The sequence below is a fragment of the Haliaeetus albicilla genome, chromosome 20 (assembly GCF_947461875.1).
Source record: "Haliaeetus albicilla chromosome 20, bHalAlb1.1, whole genome shotgun sequence".
Classification (NCBI taxonomy): domain Eukaryota; kingdom Metazoa; phylum Chordata; class Aves; order Accipitriformes; family Accipitridae; genus Haliaeetus; species Haliaeetus albicilla.
The window spans coordinates 2,973,167-2,989,445 of record NC_091502.1 but is presented as its reverse complement, the minus strand read 5'-3'; the positions used below and the strand labels follow the sequence as shown (position 1 = coordinate 2,989,445).

Below are 16,279 nucleotides of genomic sequence, written 5' to 3'. Positions count from 1 at the left end.
TCTGATGTAAACCCATTAGTTTCCACAAGAATTACACCAGGGAAAAATTTGTCCTTTTGCTTTAAAACAAATTGTCCTGACATACATACTAGCCTTATATAACAGAGTCTTTGGGAACCAAGAAATATTCCAGGGTAGGTATGAACCTAATATAAACAAATTTCAAATAAAAGCCTAAAGCCGTTACTTTCTCAGACCCCACGTCAAAAGCCAACACTTCACCAAGGCTGGAATAGCAGTTTCAGATCCACTTAATAATACCCACGTCTAAAGGAAGCTTTTGGCCACCTGTTTTCTTGAACTTGCCTTTCTTATTACTTTGCCCTCAGAAAGATGCAGAGCCAAAATCACAACTGATAAATGCCATTATCTGCAAATTCTAACATGGGACGGCTTCGGCGTGTCTTTTGCATTCACACGCAGCTCCAGCCTCCTCCTATTGCTGCATTTCAGCTGTGGCTTGATGGCACAGTGGAAACGACTGATTTGTTTTTGCCTTGTGCTGAGTCCTCAGTAAATACCAGTATCTCTATGTGCATTTCTGTCATAGCAGCTTGCTGGCCTGGATGGAATCTAATACAGAGAACAGGAAGGGCAGAGACTGGATGGTTTTCAGGTGAAAAGCTTGCTAAAGCAACTCTCCTGTTTCTTAGGAAGGTGCCCCTGTAGTTGACATTAACACTACACAGCTCTTTGTCCTCCTCTAGTGGTCCCATTATATTTAGGGAGAGGCTTACGCAGTGATTATTTCCTGCAAGTTAAAGTGGTTATTACTCAACTGCAAGGCGTTGAGGCTCATGCCTAAAGATCCTGTGTTCCACCCACGGCAGGTTGTTCAATAGCATGAAACAGTGGCACGGTCTGACTACGGTCCCACGACAGGTCCTGTGTTGCAAAAATTCAGAAGCTGGCTGCTTTGTTCGATAGCTTTATTGCCCCAAATAACTTACATTAAGCTTATGTTCCATTCAGAAGCATTTCTCTGTGTTTGCCTGCCTGACTTGCAAACAAAGAAACAGCGGAGAATCTATCTTGTGTCCTGAGCCTTTCAGAGAGGAGCTATGTGTCACTGCGATACAGCCCCAAAACTCAGAATTTAATCCTTAGGAATTGATCCTAAATAGTTAAATAGCAAAAACTGAACCTAGAGAATTGTTACAGGAGGGAAATGTTTTCTAAAGGGGAATACTAAAATTGCTGGAACTGCTACCCGTTTGAAATGCTTTCTGTGAAAACGAAAGGCTCCTACTATATAGCTCACTATCTAGCATGTGTGTGTGTCTCTCTCACAGCTGTAATGCTTAGTTAGCACCATAAAACACTAAAGAATTATTTTGCTGTTTGCATACTTTAAAATATCTAACCTTCAAACTTTTGAAGTTATACCTTGCCCAGGAAATAAAATACAAGGACATAGCTTGCATTGTGCCTATCAGAGAGGTCTGAGGGAAAGGTCTAATTGAAAAAAAAAATTAGGTATACTAGATTTTTTTATTATTCAGTGAAAATTTTCCAGGCTTTTGTTACTTTTGGAATAAATGTTAAATTCTAAAATGTGCCCTCTGCCATGACTCTTGGAAAAGCCCAGTTTAAAGAAAGTTAGTTGCTCGGATGCAATGGAGCTGAATATGGCTGTTTGTCCACAACCTTTGTCAGACATTTGTTCAGTCATAGACGAAAATGACTCGAGAATCCTATGGCTCCGTGTCTGACCTTAGCTGCTGGAAAGCAAGACCCCCTAATTCCAACAGAGGCAAAACTTTAGAGCAATTTATCAATTAGCATTAGATTGCCATTTACAGCAAGGTTCCTGTCCCATCTCAAGAGTAGTTACAAATCCAAGCTCATCTATCGGCTGTTCAGTGTTCAGCTCTCCTTAGGAGTCCAAGTTGTAAACAAAAACGAGTTAGGAAAAATGTTTATAATACTTTCATTCTGAAACCAGCTACATTTTGTACAATTCTTGACTACATATTATTTTTAACATTTACCAGCTATAATCTTTTCAGTGTTTTTCTTTCTTATTAAAAATGTTGACTGAAAATCAAAGTTACAGAAAGAACTATGGAGCAGGGAAATGCAGGAAGATATTTAGAATGACACTGAGTATTAGTATGTGTATAAAGTGTCTTTATACATTACTGTTCCATTGTTTCAGAATTTTCTTCTATAAAACTCAGAGTATTCCTTAACAGATCAAGCTTTTGTCTATAATTCACATACTAAAACAGTAAACATGTATGTTTTTAATCTACACCTGGGGTTTTTTTTTTAGAAACAGCAATATCCTGAGATATATATAGTAAGGGTTCTCATTTTCCTCTTGCTTTTGAGAGCTGAGGATCACAGTTTGCCCTCAGCTGCTCCAATACATCAGTAGGAGCTGAGTAGCAAAGATCTGCCTTTTCATAAGAATAAAGGAGGGGTTTGTTCTATCGGTTTTGATTATGAGAGGAACATATGAAAGGAACATATAGGCAGGAAGAGGCAATCTCACTGCCTAATTTTGGGAGCCAAACTGGCACTGCACAGAAGTTAGAACAGGAGCCAAATGAAAGGACCCTCTGATGCACTGACTGCAGGACAAGCACCACGTCTACCTACTTCTAATTTGAGCAATACAGACCTTAACTAGTTAACAGGCCAAGGCCACCAAACAGCTGGGTTTACTCACTAGCCTACTTTCACTGTACCACTGCTGAGGAACACAGCCTGTTCATTTTTCAGTCCAAAGTAAGCATCTCCCCTTTGTGTGGGAAACATATCAGTGACCCCATTCTGCCTTCCAGTGAATGCACGGGATCATCGGATGAGGATGTTTTATTTCCCCCAGTTATTTCAGGTCAGGTTCTCATCTTGGGTAAAGGCTTGTAGCTGGAGTAATGACAGCATGAGACGTGAGTCCTACTCAGGTCTTGGGAGGGACGGCAGAATGTCCGACCCAGCTGCTGCTCTCCCCTGCAGCCGATGCGACACGGCCACAGCCTCAGCTCCACCTCCAGCGCATTCGCCAGGCATCCGTGGGAAGCGAAAAGCTGAAAGAGATCGTCTCCACCTGGCCACGAGCAAGAGGAGAATCCCAGAACAGGTTACGGTTCTGTAAGGCACCCCCATTTCCCTGTTCATGGTGCAATTAACCTGTAACTCCTGCCCGGGGACTGCAGCAAAGGTGAAATATAAACAGGAGCATAAAACCTTGTATGACCAAGGAAGCACAAAAAGATGTAATCAGTGGAAACTACTGCATATGGGTTTGATCTCGCGATGAATCAAGCACCTGTAGTTTCTAGCAAGAGCCAGACGGAGCTGCAGTTCCCTCTCAGCTCCCAGAATCAGGCCCTTTTTTGGCAGTTGTTCATATACAGCTGCTATATAGCACAGTTGCTTATGCTATGGAGACCTCTCCTTGAAGTCAATTAGCATTATGCCTGGACAAATATTGCAGGATCAGGCTATTTGTTAAAGACCTGGGACCACAACTGCCTCTATGTGAATTTTGTAATGTATCAGTCAAGGATACACAATTATCCACGGAGTACTTCTGAAATGGCCAAGGTCAGGCGAGGATTTTATCATACTACTGCACTGCACCATCTTTCTGGCCAGCCCATTGCTGTTCTGCTACAGGCTACATTACCATGCATCAGCAAATACACAAGCACACTGCTATATTTAGTGTTTCATACACACCACTAAAATAGAGGATGTGTCATCTTTTAATCTGACTTCAGATTTTTGTCAGCAAAGTAAAAGCTCATTTTCCATACCAGTGATGAAGTGTGCTCTGTGTTAGTCATCTTGAGCTATGTGGTGATAACTTGAAAATACATTAGGCAGCTAGAACGCTCAAGCTGGATAGAATGATTTTTACTAAAAGATATACCAGGAGATAGTAAGAATGCATAGCGTCAGTCAGCCAGGTTTTAACAGTGACTTCTGCAGACTATCTAAAAACCCAGCAGCAATCTGATGGCAAGAGGAGCAGCTAACCAAGGCGTTCTCGGTGGTACCACAGCAGATAATTCGGACCTCCTGGGTTACAAGTCCAGAACAGAGATAGGTGCTGCAGACTGGGTTTGCTGTTATGTACCTAGCAATATGAGAAGAAAAGCATTGATGATGATGATGACTTGAACAGAGTGGTCTATTGCACAGCGATGGGACTGGGGCGGTCCTATTAATGACATCGTTCATTAATGACAGCAGGAATGTGGTTTAATGGTTGGAACCACAGTTACCACCAAGATAGCCACGTTCATTCTCAAAGAAAGCAGGGTTCAGTGGATGAAGCTGGCGTTTTCACAGATCTGGGTAAAACCATAGAATAGGATGTTTTTTACATAGTCATAAAACTTGCTTATTCGTGTCACCACATACAAGGAGTACAACTGTGAACTGCCTCCCTGTCTACTGCTGCTACAGAAAGCCAAAAGACAACTTGCTAACCTACAGACCAAGGGTAAGCCTGTCTACATGAAAACCAGCTTTTCCACTCCAAAGTGCTTATCCTCTCTGGCAACTGTCCCTTGCACTTTGTTAACTACATCTTAAAGGGTGTGGGTGACACCATGTTTGCAGCCTAGGTCTAACTCCTAATAACACTGCATTTACTTAGTAGTGTGCGATTATATAAGTATACGAATTTCCAGGTCTTCATGGAACCCCATTTCCAGCCCAACCCAGGGCTGTCCATCCGAGCCCCACGACACTGCGGCAGGGCTGTTCTCCAGTTCTGCCACAGCCCTGCCTGGCCATGGGACTCGACCTGCAGATGGACATCCCATCCCATCTCATCCCATCCCTGTCCGGCCATCCTGGAGCTGTGTCTGACCTTGTTCCCGTGTCTGTCCCTGGTCCCCAGGGAGCCACCAGCTCATGCTGCACCCTGTCGCTATTCAAGAAAACAGAAACCACAATAAATTCATACCTCTCGAGTCACATCTTACCATTATTTAATATTTTTTCCTAATGCACAATTTTTTTAATGGTCAGAACATCATTATTTCCAGTGCATGCACAGTTAAAAATACCAGTGTTATTACGTCTGGAAATAATGGTACTAGGCCTGGCTAGCATGCAGCAACACTGCCAGCAATACTGGTACTTCAAAGAAGGTTCCCCGGAGTGGCTGAGCAGTCTGTGCAGCTGCAGCTCTTCCTAGGACACATTTCAGGTATCCTGCTTAACATATTGTGAGGCACCCACTGTAAATCCAGGGAATGGAAGCCCCAAAACATTGCATTTATTTGTTAAAAAAAAAAAATTATAAAATAAAATGCACGCAAGAGAGAGAACAACAGTCCAAAGGGCAGGGTTTCTTTCCCTCTCCCACACAAATATGGTTTACTCTTTTGGGCCTTGAGAGCTCTAGCTTGAGAGAGCTTTTCCCAAGAAAGAGGTCAGAAGAAGAAATGACAAAAGGGAATGAGAAAGAATAAGAAGAGATAATGTAAGAGGAAAGTGGTGCAGAACATGAACTTGAGCAGAAGAGTGCTGCTTTCTCTATGTGGTCAATATGGGCAGGGCAGGTGTTCTTCTCATGCGAGAAATTGCAAAACAAAAAAAAATTCCTTATCCAGAAAGCAGAGAAAATATCAGAAATGTTTAGGAACTGCAAACCTGGAAGGAACCCTGTCCCTCATTCCAAGACATAGATTTGGCCGTTTTTAAAATTTAAATCAGGTTTTCTCCTTTCTTTTTTTTTTTTTTTATGCTTTAATCCAAAGCCAAAAGTTTCAAAGCCAAATAGAAATCAAAACTTCTCACTTTGAAAACTGCTAGATCATCGCATGTCAAGACATGCACACCTATTTTACGGAAATAATTTGAAATAGAAATTAATGAATGCTAACCTTGTCCTGTAAAATGGTTCAGTTTGAAGAAATGGGCATTTTCTGCCAGAAAAAATTTAATGATAAATTTATTACCAGCTCTATTGTATGCTAGATTTTCATGATTAAAGTTCCACCTCAGTGACCAAACTGTGTCAGAAAATGACCTGTCATTCTTCTTTCAGGTCTGCAGTTATCAAACTTTCAACCACCATGTTCCATGGTAAAGATGGGTGCTAAACTTTATCTCTTTTGGTGACAAAATTAATGTTATCAGAAAAGTAAAACAATTGAAAAATTAATCATAGTAAAAAATAGGAGCACTGCTAAAATAATAAGTTTTATTTAAAATTCATGTGCCATTGATGTTTTCCTTTTCTTTATAAAGCAAGCCTTCAGTGTCACAGAGAGGTTTTGATCCAAGCCATGAAAACAACACAAACAATTCCTAAATCAATCTCAGAACTGATGGGATTTATTTAGCTTTGGAAAAGCACAGGCATGCGTTTCATTGGCAAATACCATCATGGAATAAATACACATACAACTCGTAAAGCAGAAGAAGTTAATGTGCACAGACCTTGAATGAAAATACTTATATTTATACTATGCTCAACAGCCCTCATGTTTTGCTGACGTGATGTTAAGTACACGAGGGCGAAAATGCCGACGGAGAGCTGGGTTTTCTAGGCCAGGGTTGCTGGCATTTTGCTAAAGTCAGCATGTTTGCCAGCAGAGCCACTGAATCAGTGACATTGGCTGCAAAAGGCTTCGTTCATCTGTTTCTAACAGCGTTAAGGTGGCCCTTGGAAAGAACTGAGGATGCAATTTAGAGCAGAGACAGATGCTACTCTGAGCAAGAAGAAATCACTGAGTTAGCAAACTGGCTTAAACTAGTCCTTCAGGCCAAAAAAAAGATGCTAAGTCATCTAGGGACAGAGGGATAATTGCAACAACAATGTCCAATTTCTTTCATTTTAATTGACACACACGGTATACATATTGACTAACGGCACATAAAAAGCAGTTGGAAATGGGTGACTCCAGAGGTCCGTTGTTTTATGACTGAGATATTTCTAGCCGGCAAAGGCTTTCGTGGGAATGAGGATTCACTTGGACTTTGGGGACATTTCTTTTTGCAAAACTGTGGGGCTGTTATTAAATTCCAGCAACCCACATTCTGGGAAGCAGTTTCTTTTCTCTGTATTTCTTAATTGTGCTTCATTACAATTTAATAAGGACATTTACCCTCAATTAAGCAAATCGTCCAAGCAGTTGCTTGCTCCCCATTGCAATGAATTGGTTTTGTCAAATGCGGGTTTAATTGCGTGTTAAGTATCTTGCTGAATCAGGATCTCTGTGTGTATATCTGTCTATCCAAACCCTTCCTTAGCTCCTGGCATGCTAACGTATGTGGGGTTCAGGGTATCCGTGTCTTTAACTCCACTTACTGCTCCGATCTTGGTGCCTCGCAGAACGTCAGCTGTAACTAAATAATTTCCCCGTAATGGTCAAACTCACCAATGCCGCTGACAACCGCATCAGCCGGCGAGTGAGCTCATGCTAAGGAGTGATTCTGTCACCATGACATTGCCACTGGGAACAAGGCCTGGGGGTGCTATTACATTTTTTGGAAAATGTGCCTCTGTAACGAGCCTTTTCACCAGACTTGGCTGCTGTGTGAGCACTGAGCCAGAAAATGCACTCAGGTACACTTCACCCCGACTCACCCTACGCCTGCCAGCACCATGGCAAGCCCGTCAGTCCCGCTCTGACACCAATAACAAATACTTGGGTTTATCCCCGTTATTTCAGAACTTCACCTTGCAAGGCGTAAGTTGAAAGTTGCTGAATTATCAGCTTTCCTAAGAACCACGCAAGTCCTACACCACGACTTCATGAACAACAGCATGGAGGTGATTGTAGCAACTGCACTAAATAACAAATACAATAGCAGAGATTCCCATGGGTCCTCCATCAACGCATGCTGTCTACACAAGCCACCAAGAAACTTTCAAGAAGTAATGCAGTGTCTTACCTGCTTCTTCCTTACATAGCTTCTGAAACAGCACCTGTAAGAAATAAATTAATTTTTCTTTAATAATTATACTTTTTTTTTCCTTCAAATAAGTTCCACATTTCAGGATGACAACGTCTGTCGTTATTAATCATCAGCACCTTACACAAGACATAAAATCCAGAGCTCACCAATAAAAATCATGGGGAATATCTAGTTTTGCTTGCTAAAGACAACCTGGTGCCTGTTCCCAAACCAGGTTCACCTGCCTTGCAGGGAGTGAGCTCAGGAGCAGGCTCTGGCACCAGCAGGGTACGTCCCGCAAGGATACGTGAGGTCCAGCACATCGAGATGTGCCTGAAAGCGTCTCGCAAGGCTGGTGGGTCCCGGGGAGCACGCAGGCTGCCGGCGAGATGTGCGGGCAGCTGTACCGACGGGTGGGAAACAGAGGACACTGCGGCTATAGCAGCTCGGAGCAGCGGAGCGATGGTTCTTGTTCATCTGCGACCAGGAGAGGGTCCCTCTGTCTGAGGGACGTGGACAAACTGACTTGCTGTGTTGTTTTCTTCATATTTTTCATCTCCCTGCTTCGGGTCTGCCATGCTAACTGGAAGTGGCACCATTAACACCATACTTGGACGCACCTCTTGGTCCATTACTTTTTTCTTTAATAGTTTTCAGTGCCCAAATGAGGAGGTTGTTGTCAGTGATTAAATGCATATCACCCATTCTCCTTTCCTACGATAGATCCATCAACTCTCTCAGCAATTCAGCCTGTAAATGAAACTAGCATAATATGTGAAACTGCACCTAATGTTTTTTATTTTAATTAAACAGAAGGCTGAACTGATTCTTCCAGATGCCAGTGAAGTCACAGGCGTGAAGTGCCCAGTCTGCAGCCAGCTGAAAAAGCAGCCACTCCTGTACCTTGCGGTGACACACTCCCTGTTCTTGTTATCTGCTTGTCCCAACATGGACAACCATCTGCACCTTCCCCTCAGATGCACCAAGTGCTCCGTTATCTCTTCGGTTAATACTGCCTCTGCAGCCTTGATAGGAATCTGTCTATAAAAACACGGGGTTTATTTACCTTTTAATTAGTGAAGAATTTTACTGAGATATTGGAAAATTCTTCCTCTAAGCAGTACAGAATTGGTTAAGCATCTCTCTTAAAAATAGGAAAAGCACAGCCAGACTACAGTTACTTTCCCTCCCTTTTTTTTTTGTAGAAAAGCCTCTCGGTTTGAAGGTCTGCCTGAGCAGCAGCTGAAGTTAGCCTGTCTTTAGCCAGCAGGGACCAAGTGAGGTGGTCGCTTCTAGATGGGAAAATAACAAGTGGCTGCGTCCAAATCAGGTTTTGTTAATGGCAATTTGTAGCTTGACTTTACTTCCAAGTGGAGGCCAGCTCTGGCTCCTGCACACTGCTGCGTGCTTGCCTGGACTGAAGTGCTTTGTACAGATTTCATCTGGGCTCCCTTTTGATTTTTAGCTCAGTGATGGTGAAATGCCCAGAGAGACTGGAGCTGAGCCCCCCGCCCCAGTGAGGGTCCACCAGTGCCAGGCTCTGCAGACCCTGCACGGACCCTCGTGCCAGACTTCGTCTGCTCTCGCTCTTGGAGAGGCTGGAGGATTCACCTCCCCAGGTCTTCTGCAGCCTGGAAAGGAGAGTATGCTTCTCATTCCCACTGGGCTGAAGAAGAAATTCAACTTATTTCCCAAGTCTTTATACCTTGGCCCATTCTGTGAGGACTAAGGAGCAGAAATACACTACTACAAGACAAAATTTCTCTAGCAGCATCACTTAAAAAGAGTCGGTGCTGAGCCCTCAGGAGAGGGCTCTAGCAGAAGCAACCCACTTCCATAGAGGAGTGGGAAATTCAGACACGGGCTGCATCAATCGGCAAGGGACAGGCAGGTCCCACATCAGCGTGCCAGGTTTTGGGGATGCCTTTCTGAGTGAGGCATATCATTCTGTCCCTCTGCTGTGCAGCGAGCCACGTTGTTTTCAATCACCCTGCTGGGGACAGGCACCTGATTTTTAGCATCACGACTCTGGCATAAGCACAGTGGAGGCGGGTGCCTAAATTGCCATACTGAATCTTGGGATAAGCACTTCTTGAAGAATACATAAACGATATGTGAATCAAAATAAATATGTCAGTCCTGCTCGGATAGCTGTTTCTGTGTTCTAGTGCAGCCAGAAGGGCACCAGCTATTAAAATCAAATGCAGGCTATGTTAACTTCCAAAATCTTTTTAGGATGCCATACAAAAAGGATGCAAATTGTTGCTGGAACAATCCCAAGTGGCAACAGAAAGCTGCCAACGAAAAGCGATTTACGGAAATAATGATGATAATGCAGTATATAGCTGATTGTATAACAAAAATACGTTTATTGGAGGACTAGCATCCCATCTGAGCAGCATGGGGCACCATCTAATCAAATATATAGAAACCATGGACCAAGAGAGTACAACTCTAGCCAAAAGGCTGTTGCAGCACCTGCTGCTATGAATAATAAAGAAATCATTTGCTTACAACTCCAGCTGTAGCAATTTTGCAAGTGAAAGTGTCAAACAGAACCCAAAGACAAACACACTCTGCTGATATAACCATCTCTCATTTGCTGAAGCATGTGAACCAGCATGCAGAAACCAGGAATTTATTAGATTCTGGGTCCATTTCTCCCCCCTCGGCAGCCCAGCGTATCCGTGGGGCCATCCCACGTTCGGCTCTGCGAGCAAAGGTTCCCAAAAAGCGTGCCTGGGCGGAGCCACCCTTTGCTTTACGATCAGAGCGGAACGAGCCAGCCTTCTGCATCAGGCAAAGCCCACCGCCAGCGGCGGTGCAGCTCGTTCGAGGGACAGCTTGCAATTAGGAGAAGCTCGGAGGGCTCGTCTACACCGCTAAATGAAAGACGGCCACGGATGAGGCCGTGCCCGGGTTTTTCCGCTTGGCTCGGCAGCTCTGGCTTTGCTATGGAGTGCCCTGAGGAGCTCCGCTCGGAGCAAGCCGGCTGTGGGAAAGCATGCCCTCAGCAGCGGGGACCAGGGACCGGTCCCTGGCCCACATTTCTACTGCCCGATGAACACAGCCTCCGAGTCCGCAGTATTAAATATATAGGTCCTGTACGGATGAACAAGATGCCTGGAGAATTTGTTTGAAATCATTACCCGAATCCGAAGCTCGTAGAGCAAGGTGAAAATAGCGTCTCTGTGCAACAGACATCTAAAACCAGGGACACCTTTAAGCATGCGAGCGATCCCATTAAAGCCACCTTTCACTGACAGCCACACGTGTGAAAAAGTGTATTTGGGGCACAGAGCAATGGAGGGAAGAAAGGCTGTGGGTCTGTCGGGGGAAGGAAAGTTAATATAGTGCATTTATACAGAACCTGAAAGATTTTCCTGAAAGGCATTCTGGGTGGAAACAAATTACTCAAATGAACTCCTTGGATTAAGTGGAAGTGAAGGTAGAAGCAAAGCACCAGCATTATAAACTAACAAGCAAAATAAACACACTCATCAAAAAATTGTTTCTCTGATGTATACATAATCTTCCATGGTTATAAGCAATCAGAGCATGGAACTCATCAAACAACTGGATTAAATGATTTAATAATGTCCCAGTAAGCTTATTGTCACATAAAAGCTTTTTTCTGACACAGAAGATGAATACGAAATGGTTGACTTTAACAACTTCAAAACCATTTTAATTTGCAGCAGCACAAGGATTCTGCAATGCCAGCCAATCCCATAATACCATACACCATTTAAAAAAAAAGACTGTTTTGTACCTAAGTCTTTTGCTTCCCTCTTCCCCATCAACTCCTATTAGTTATTAGCTATTTTATGCTCTAATTTCAAATATGCCCAAATCTGCCACTGATATTTCAGAGTACCTGTCATACTGTAATCATTCACTCCCACGAAATCACACCCTCAAAAAAAAAAAAAAAAAAAGGCAATTAGTGTATCTGTCCAGCGTGGAAATAACTCTTCTGGATGTTTAATAAAAAGCCAGAGAATTTATTCAACATAGATACTGTATCAAAAATATGACTGCTATCAAATAAACACTGGCATTTTGACAGGACTACTTGACATCTGCTGTTAATAAAAAAAGCTTTGGATTCTGCAAGATTACATTCTGCGGTGGGCAACCAGCAGCACCACTCTGAAACACAACGCTTCCTTCAGAGGAAAAAAGGATAAATCTGTACGGCTTCTTGCTGGTTAACTGATACAGAAGGAAAACACTCTGAGCTGGAAAAGGTCCTGCAAAGTAAAGACTGAAAATCCTGCTGGTTCTTCATTCTAGCAATTTAATAATCTGCTAAACTTTAATTAAAGTGACATATAGACAGTTCTAACAGAGGAAACCAGCAATCCACATGCAAAACTCAATCATCTGATTAGCAGGTTTATTAGATCCTTTCAGAAAGATGTTGACAGAAGGAAAGAAAATCCTAGTTACTACTTCAAAATAAAATTCTACAGCGCAAAAGGGGAAGTAATATTATGACAGTCAGCAATGTCAGCCTTAACTTGAAGTTGCCCAGCCCCAGCAGTTGACATCTTCAGCCTGGATTACGCTTGCAAGTTCCCTAGAGAGCGTTAGTCAGCTGAGAATAATGGCAATACTGAAGTTATCCCATAAAAACACTGCTGAGACTGCTGTGTCAGAAATCCGATTTCTCCCGGAGACTTGGCACCAATCTTTGGTACAGGCTTGAAACCTCTGCTGGATTTAGGTTCTTACATTGTATCTTCAAAGGCTGACAACAGGGCTCATAATTTTCCTTCAAAACACAACCACTGCAGAGGCGTTCTTAGAGACCATGTTCAATATACAGCCTGAGCGTTATTAGAGAAGTCACTTGCGGCATGGAAGACAGATCTTCTTGGTTGGATGGGATTCAGCCTCATACCTCCTGCATCACAAAGCACTGGCCTCCTCGCCGGGTTAGAAAGCAGGGGGAAGGGGAAATTCTCCATTTCTTCCATTGAAGCCGAGCTACTGCACTGCAAACTATTAATGACAGATGGGCTTAAAGAAAGAAAGGTAAGAAGCTCCTTGCTCTGCAGCTGAGCAAGTCCACTTGCTCAGTCAGAAGCAGCGTGACCAGCAGGTCGAGGGAGGGGATTCTGCCCCTCTGCTCCTCTCTCCAGAGACCCAACCTGCAGTTCTGCATCCAGCTCTGGGGTCTTCAACAGAAGAAGGACACAGACCTGTTGGAGCAAGTCCAGAGGAGGGCCACAGAGATGATCAGGGGGCTGGAGCACCTCTCCTATGAGGACAGGCTGAGAAAGTTGGGGTTGTTCAGCCTGGAGAAGAGAAGGCTCCAGGGAGACCTTACAGCAGCCTTCCAGTACCTAATGGGGGACTACAAGAAAGCCAGAAAGGGACTTCTTACAAGGGCAGGTAGTGATGGGACAAGGGGTAATGGCTTTAAACTGAGGGAGGGTAGATTTAGATTAGATGTAAGGAAGAAGTTCTTCCCTGTGAGGGTGGTGAGGCACTGGCACAGGTTGCCCGGAGAAGCTGTGGATGCCCCATCCCTGGCAGTGTTCAAGGCCAGGTTGGATGGGGCTTGGAGCAACCTGGTCTAGTGGAAGGTGTCCCTGCCCATGGCAGGGGGGTGGGAACTAGATGGTCTTTAAGGTCCCTTCCAACCCAAACCATCCTATGATTCTATTCTATTCCATGAAGTGGAGCAACTTGGGTCCAGGTTCCCTTTTCTAGACTATTTAATATTTGGAATAAGAAAACATTATTAAGAAATCAATGTTTTTATGCTGTTTTCATCACGGTGTTTTAAAACCGTGTAAGATATTAAGAATATGCACAGTACTGATCAAGGCAATCTTGTTCCTCACGTGAACATTAGCTTCAGCAGGGGTATTTGTTACTGGACTGGACAGAGTGCTCTTGCTGGACCCAGAGCCCAGGGTGCTTTTACGATCCCTTGATCATCCACACTGCGTAACTTCTGGGTCACCCTTAGCTCTGTTTTGAACAGCTCCAATTAACTATCTACAAATTAAACCTTCGCATAGTTCAAGTGATGGGGACCACTCCCGAATGGCAGAACGGAGGCAGACTCCGCTCTAGATCTGCTTCTTTCCACCCTGCAGAGTCCTCCAGCACCATCTCTGCATCCTTTGTACCCCTGAACACCTCCCAGTGCCATACCCCCGGGTGCGCAGCATGTGGCCATTCCCTAAAACCCTCACCTCGCGGCTTGCAGCACAGCTTTCCCTTCACTGTGGGTACAAAAGATCCTGCAAAAATAATACTTGAGACATGGGAGACCACGAAGAGCACAGCGAAGAGCCAGGGCCAAGTGTGACAGAGGACAGACGTGCTCAGTCTGCTCCGCGGGGTCCCTCAGCGCTCTCTCTTGTACACACCTATCCTAAACAATTTAACATTAAAAATATTTTCCCTATGGTAGCTTATAGCACAGCTGTCATAGTAACAGATGGCTACTTCATGTATCCTCCAATATAACAATGTTCCCTATTTCTGAAGCTGTAAAAATATGTAAAAAATAATTAATATTGTTCCAGTTACTGCAAAAAAAGGCATGTAGTCCAAATATGTATCAGCTTACTTGAAATTAATGGGTACATGTACCCCAGCAAAGCAGACATTTGGCCCATTTTATAAATGAACATTTATAAAATTTGATGCAAGTTGAAAGGATTTCTAAGGCTTCTTCCCTTTTCTAGTGTGGCTCATTGAGATGTTTGCTGCCACCTAACCTGCACTCCAGTGTGTTACCAAAAACAAACCGAATTGGTCATAAATGAGTCCAGTTCTGTAGAAGTACTGCAGACACAGTGTTTCCACAGACATTTTAAACCTCTGACACTTCATCTCGTCTTCCTGAGGGCTATGTAAAGTTTCAAGGGGTTGTCAAAAAAGGAATGTAAATAAAATAAACTGGGTTTCTCTGTAGCTGAGGTAGAGAAAGTCTGATTTAGGGATTCTAATTTATTTCTTTGTTTTAAACTGGCAAAATCATACAAATTGTCTTTTTCCTGGTTTTCTGAGGATCTAGCATATAGAACTTTTTAATCCTGAGCTAGGAAAACTGAACTCTAATATTTTATCATGATATTTCTAAAATGAGATTAAGGGATTCAAGCATCCAGAAGAATTCAGAGGACACAGAAATGTCTTTTGAAAACCCTAGACTTAATATGCTGAGTTGTATTCTAAAAGCTGAAATAGTGTAAATATTGCCTGCATGTATAAAAACACATTTAATCATTGTGTGCAGCTTTAAAGAACATTTAATGAACATCTGAAAATTATTTCCCCTAGTTTAGTGTTTTAGTTGGCAAAATAAGACTTGCTTTTAAAATGCATTTTACTTTATTCTAAATATTTCTTTCAAACTTTACACCAAGATCAGTGCTGGTTTGAAAAGTACTGACCTAGAAAGAAAGACTTATTCAATTGTTTTATTCTCTTTGCTACAAATCTATCTATTTTGCCCATGTACTATTGATAAAAGTCCAGAAAGTAACGTGACATTTCATGTGGCAGTAGTTTTGAAAACTTTGATCAAATAGAAAACTGGCTGGAAACTATTTTACAGTGAAAACTTCTGAATAACTTATTAAAGAAAAAGGTTTACAGTAAGTGGAGCAGGGCAATAATAAAGTCTGTAACAATGAAAGCCATTTCAACAATGTTCAAAGTGAAATTAGAAGAAAACGAGCTGAAAGACGAACGGTAAAGATACATGCATTTTAGTAACTGTAACGTATCATACTTAACTAAAAAAACATACTATATTAACAGACTGGGGAGATTTTTACTTCTAGCAGCTGCTAATAGGATTTCAAAATGTCAAGCAATTATGGCACTGGTGGTTATACCCAAATTTCTATCGAGGAGGATTTGGGTCCAACACACGAGGAGCAGCCACCTGCAGTGAGTGTTAGGGCATGCCTCTACGGTACTGCGCAGTCAGAAGCAACGCAGGTGCAGGCAATCTTAGTGTTTAGCCAAGGAAACAGTTTTGAGGAACACGTATCCAAGTTTGGTCTACATGGTGTCCTGAGCATTTGGTTCATCCTGCCCCATTCCCAAAACCCACCTCTGTGATCACTTCCTTACAGGACACAGTTTTGCCACGTCTCAGCAAATTTGGTTCTGATAAAACCAAAACCTGTCCTCTTTATAATGCTTTTTACCTTTGGCAAGTCCCAGGAGCTCTTAGTCATTTTGAACTCTCGACTCTGCAGCAGGACTAATGTCAACATGCTCAGAACTGTGCAAATATCAATTAATGCTCAGTCCTGCGTTAAGATAACCAGTTATGCTTCTGTACAAACAAAGACACGAATAAAAACCGGAGATAACATAGTTGTCACAATATACGTGTGGGGGTCAGGTGGAAATGTGATGGGGCGGA

At 42.9% G+C, this 16,279-nt stretch overlaps 1 protein-coding gene across 4 annotated transcripts in view; it reads right to left on the bottom strand.

Moving 5' to 3' along the window:
* The window catches only part of STARD13 (StAR related lipid transfer domain containing 13), a 302,653-nt gene that overhangs the window by 163,933 nt on the left and 122,441 nt on the right, over positions 1–16,279 (bottom strand). For all 4 annotated transcript variants that reach the window (XM_069808019.1, XM_069808018.1, XM_069808020.1 and 1 more), the window contains one exon: positions 7,870–7,903. In XM_069808019.1, the coding sequence (XP_069664120.1) occupies positions 7,870–7,903 (34 nt within the window). The remainder of the gene's footprint in view (positions 1–7,869; positions 7,904–16,279) is intronic.